Consider the following 5575-nt stretch of genomic DNA (forward strand, 5'->3'; position numbering starts at 1 on the left):
AAAATTAGTTAAAAGAGCAATTCCTTCTTTGAAGGAGATAAACCACATTGAACGCAGACTTTTTGCACGAAGTTCTAGAGAAAAATACTAATCTACGAGGCAAAAAGAAAATGTTTTGAATACACAAAGGCTAAGTTTAGATAAACAGATGTTGGAGTCTCAAAAGGGCTTTTGTCAAACATCATTGATTCAGTCATTTGTTTTTAATCGACGCCTTAATATTTATCGCTTGTCACTTCCTTAAGGAGGAACTCTTTGAATCAGTGATCAACATTTTCGAAATTTAAAGTCCACGAAAATTTGCGCTCTTGAAGTAAATGATCGCCAAAGCTGCATTGAAGGGTGAGGCAGAAATGCGGATTAATGCATATATATATTTAAACTTTGCCCGTTTGTGTAATTAATTATGGAATACGAAAAAAACAAATTAAAGGCATAAGTTAAGCTTTTATATATTATCTTTTTTTGTTCATGGCCTTAATCACTTTTTTCATATCTTTGTCGTGGGAAAATAATAATTTTTTTTGGACTGGTGTTCTTCTGCAAACATTTTCATTTCGCATCCTAAACACGTCTGCAAAAGCTTCACACGGCGGGGAGTAGATCACACTTCGATAAAACGATCAGCAGAGAAAAAGATCTTTCTACAAGCGTTAAAACGGGTCTATGCTTGGTCAGCCGACCTCACAAGACGCGCACGAAATGCGCGCTCACCGACCAATCGAAGTACTTTGAGTCAGATTGTGAAATTGCCTTTCAACTCGACTGTATAGCGTTTTGTTGTAGATAAAACTAATGTAAAGAAAGAAAGCAGTATAGACTCGGATGACAAATTACACAGTTTTCAGACAACTTTCTGGGAAATCATAAATTGCACGTTCACTGTATTCGTCTGCTTGGCACGGTGCAGTGTCCACTGATGTAATTTGCCCTTTCGCGAGTTCGGTGCGCTTAAAAAAGACTCTAATAATCTTAGGAATAGTTGTATTAGTTTCTTTACTTGTAATATAATTCAGATATACTTGTCTAAAAATTATTTACAGTCTTATAAGAAACTGTCAATTTCTGGAGCCGAGGTTGTACTTGGGTTTCGCCGACAGGAAGGGAAGCAGTTCTTGCGTTCTCACTCAAATCCGTCGCCTTTCCCGTTGTCCTCGCGCGTAACTTATCACGATCCTCGATCACTCGCATTAACTGAAAACGTGCTCGCATGCTAAATTAATTGTTTACGTTAATAAAAACTATATCTACGAAGCATTAACTTCCGACCCTCACAATGCCCAAGATGACTTGATGAATCATTTTCATGGGTTATACACTGGGGTAAAGTCGCAAATGTGCGCTTTTCCCATGAAGTTACCAAAGGCTTTTAGGTTTCCCCACAGGTATTGTTTATGGAATCGTATGCCGACTGTGGAACAATTTTATGTAACTAAACCTGTAACAGTGCCGATCCAATAACATTGCAGAGGTAAATACACTGAGAAAAAGGTGCTAAAGTAAACGTCTCAAAATGTTTTCAAAGCGCCGCTTGTTTACTTTCTCAGATTAATAAACCATCGAATACTTAAAAACACAAACCAAGGATGGATGTGAATGCGCAAATAGCCAACGGGGCGCGGGGAGTTGACATTTGGGGATATCAATCATCGATCCCACCAAAATAAAAAAATACGCGTGCTGCAAGTGCAGTGCGTGTTCTAGTACATTTCGTTCCCGTTCTCTGCAAAACAACAACTTGAAATAAGGTTCAAAAATGGCTGGTAAGCTCTGAAGATCCAATAGAAACTGACCAGTCAGTCTAAGAGGGCTTAGCCCGCAATACCTAAGTTTCAAAAGTCCTTTTGAGGATTGTTGTCGTACATAAACGGTTTTTTGCAGCTGTTTTAGTGATAGTTACCTCCCGTCCATCCGGCAGGGTAATTCGTGTGAAGTTCGCGAAAAAGTTTCGTATCCCCTAGAGGAAAGCCGCCTAGAGGAAAGCCGGTTATTTCTTCGTTAAAACGGTTCATGGTAATGCAATTCTTGACAGTTTTTACGAGAATATTTATGGATATTTTTGGAACCGTTTAGTCATATTTTTATTGAGATTCTTTCTTTGGTGTTTAATGGTCATGTATTTCCATACCAGCGCATTGTTGACGAACTACAGGTCACACTGCCAAAATGGAGAGAACTTTGTACGTATACGTACGTACGCGTGACAGAAATATCAGGCGCAATTTCGTTCTCAAAGAGTAGGAGAGAATCAATCTCACAACCTCGCCACCAGGCGAAAAAATGTTCGTTTTCTTTGTTATTTAGAGAACAGAAATAAACGCTAGAAGCTTTTTCGACCTGAACCTAATATGTGTGTCATCAAATTCTTCTCGTTGCGACACTATTATAAGCTAAGATTTACTCAAAAACAGAGATATTCGGACAAACAGCGCTGCTAGGTAGGTTTTAGTTAAGACGATAAACTAAAGGTAATGAATAAGCAAGGCAAAGTTTATACGTGGCATTTCTAGCCCACTGGCGAACCCCAGTATCACCATAAGCTCAAATCGACTGAAATACTGCTTCGAAGGGAAAAAGTCTCTTTCATTAATTGTGATAAAATCCCAAACGTTTTCTCAGTTGGCGTTAACTCTATTCCTGGAATAAAGTGGGCAAAATGCTCCCATTTTATAAAGTTACAATTGAATTGTTTTAATTGTTGTACCTTGAATAACAAAGCTTCGTTAAGGCCGAGTATTTTAGAATGAGTTGCCATTGGTTACAAGACAAACTGAAACTACTCCCGGAAATAAAAATCTTAAAATCGATAACAGTTTATATATCTTTTACACATTTGCTAAGCGATTGTATTTTCACAAGAAACACTTTGCAAGTTCCTGTTGGCCTTCTGCTCTTTTGCAAATATATTCAAATAGAAAATTCATCAAGCGTGACTCAAACACCACGTGATGATTCCAAAAAGTCGAGCCCTGAGTTGTTCAAGAGTTCGTCGCGAGTAATTGCCCAATAAATGGAATTACTTATACATAAAGACCTTCTATTGTTTATTTTTATCGTCTCCAAAAGACAAACGGCAAAATTTGATGTTTGGCTGAACACAAAGCCAGGTAAAATTTCGAAAAAACAGAAACGTTTATTAAAAATTTCTGGGCCACATAGTTAAAACAATGAATGAAGAAAACGAAATAACTAGCGCATATAATACAAACGGCGTATACTTTGAAATGAGATAATTATGGTTTCGATATAAAAATAGATGCACGACCAATTTTTTGTTTCAATTTTAAATTTATTTTCAACAGCCCTTACAGAAATCAACCAATACTTTGACGATCATGCATGCAGTCTTTCTTTATTTGTAACGTTAATTCTAGTTCATTCATTATTACACTTTTATGTACAATATTTGCTACAAATGGATATAATCTTAATATTAAACAGCTGGCAATTTATATGAACGAATTCTAAATCTTTCAGTCGATTCACTGGCACAAATTAAATCATTGCATAGGATAATTCTTAAAAATAATTAATCGGTCTCTAAATTTGGACGCTTTTCCTTCGGCAACAGCTCGGTACTTCATCATCAAGACCGTTAATCGAAACTGGTCAACGTTGCTTGCGATTCAGAATTCTACATCTACCAATTTCATGGAACAGTAAGTTCTTAAAACTGAATGGTTAAACTTGAGCTCGCAATCATAGGAAGACAACGCCGGAACTTTCTGTAATTGTAAAGTGATGCCAATTTCGAAAAGGGAAAGAGTTTTCATTTAACCTTTGCCATGAATATCTCTCTTCTTTTAACAGCGCGGACAATTTTACACAACTCATCTTTATTCCTTTCTTTCTTGGCCCGCGACATTATCAACTGAAGACTTTTGTGTCATACGTTTATGAAAATTCATCGCTTCGTACCAGCATATTTGCAAACCCTCTAAAGAATATGTCCCAGTTATATTATTTCTGAGAACATAAACTCTATTGAAAACTCTGTTGCCTGCAAAAAAGGCTCTCTTTTCAATGTAGAAAAGATGAAAAAGAGAAAGGACTTAATTAATTTTGTTCACTGCTTTCGAGAATGAGTGTCATACACCCACATCCCCTTGTGTATTCCTACAAAGTGTACATGTATTCTTGAGTTCACGAAAAGACTCTACTTGACTATCTCCCAGTCCTGTTAAAGTGACAAAAAGCTCGTCGAAGGCTCTCTAAGAGATATTATAGAGTCCAGCCTTACCGTTTACAAGCAAGTTGACTGCAATATGCGCAAAACGAACTATTATATGTAGATGGACGCAAGCCAGAGCAACAAGCGAAAGACGAGCTTGCATTGTTTGTCGAAGACGAGAATTTCTCATCTCGATCAGCGCCAATAATACTTGCGATTGAAAATTTTACGGCTCGTTCCCTGGTTTCTCTTTGTCGAACTGGTTGACTTGCTCTTTGCAAAGAAGTCGGAAGGCAGGTTAGATAACTTGGGACGGAGAGATGGGAAAATAAGGAAGGGCGCCAAACTTGGGCATCTACGTAATTCCAATAGTACTGAAAACCCAGAGCTCCAACAGAGTTTTCCGCGGGACGAGGCCGTTTGAACCTTTTTCTGCGTCTTAGGAAACTGCCATTGTCAAACATCCCTTCGCTTGCGGGATCAAGAGTCCAGTAGTTACCCTTTCCGGGATTTCCCGGCTCACGAGGCATCTTCATGAAGCAGTCGTTGAGGGAAAGGTTGTGGCGGATCGAATTCTGCCAGGAGGGGAACTTCTCGCGATAGTACGGGAACCGACGCTTTATAAACTCGCAGATCTCGCTTAAAGTGAGTTTTCTCTGTGGTGACTGTAATATAGCCATCGTAATCAAAGCGATGTAGGAATATGGTGGCTTGGACATAGATGTTTGTCTTCGTGATTCAGTGACTTGGCTTTGTTGAACTCCGGTTGCATTTTGTTTTTCTTCTTCATCTGGGAGTTTTTGTACAAGCAAGTCTTCGTTTCCGTCAAATTTCGTTGCTTCAAACCCCTCAAACTCTAACACCTCCTTTTCGCAGCTCTCATACAGATTTTCTTCGGCCTGGAAAGCCATTGTTCAACGCAGGGAAAACTCTTCTATAATTATTTGCAGCACTCGATCGTTATTCTACACGGAGGAATTTTCACTGCAACTGAAATCGCTTAAGTCACAGAGTAGGTTTCCTCGGTGAAAGCTGAGGACACAATGATGTGTTTTTAGTCGGCAAACCTTGTTTGAACAACTGAAAGTAGCTGTGGGCCACCCACTTGGACATATACCGGTAACCACTTATAACAACTGCTTTCCTCGGGAGCTTCGATGATTTATTCGCTCATTAGCATAAAAAAGATTTATTCTGCTGTATCTTATGTAATAATTACCTCATTAAGGTAGTGTTCTTCGTAATCAGTTGGTATAAAAACTTTCTCTATGGTCGGTAAACTTAAACAGGATATGAAAAACAGCGTTTATCAGTAGCTAGAGACTCTTGATCTTCACTGAGTTAGTGTTAATTCTTTGGAAAGGCGATGTATGGAATTACGATTAACTTTTTTCGGCCTTTATG

General features: G+C 38.4%; 1 protein-coding gene across 1 annotated transcript; it reads right to left on the reverse strand.

Annotated features, from left to right (window-relative positions):
• Positions 1–3436: 3436 nt before the first annotated feature.
• LOC138024131 (forkhead box protein D3-like) lies at positions 3437–5307 on the reverse strand. The gene has a single exon (XM_068871238.1). It carries the CDS (start codon positions 5080–5082, stop codon positions 4237–4239), a length of 846 nt encoding a protein of 281 aa, XP_068727339.1. The 5' UTR covers positions 5083–5307; the 3' UTR covers positions 3437–4236.
• Positions 5308–5575: the final 268 nt, after the last annotated feature.

This window comes from Montipora capricornis, chromosome 11 (assembly GCF_036669925.1).
Source record: "Montipora capricornis isolate CH-2021 chromosome 11, ASM3666992v2, whole genome shotgun sequence".
In the NCBI taxonomy this organism is placed as follows: domain Eukaryota; kingdom Metazoa; phylum Cnidaria; class Anthozoa; order Scleractinia; family Acroporidae; genus Montipora; species Montipora capricornis.

Coding starts and splice junctions, on each gene's coding strand:
- LOC138024131 (XM_068871238.1), bottom strand. CDS start 5,082: ATGGCTTTCCAGGCCGAAGAAAATCTGTATGAGAGCTGCGAAAAGGAG.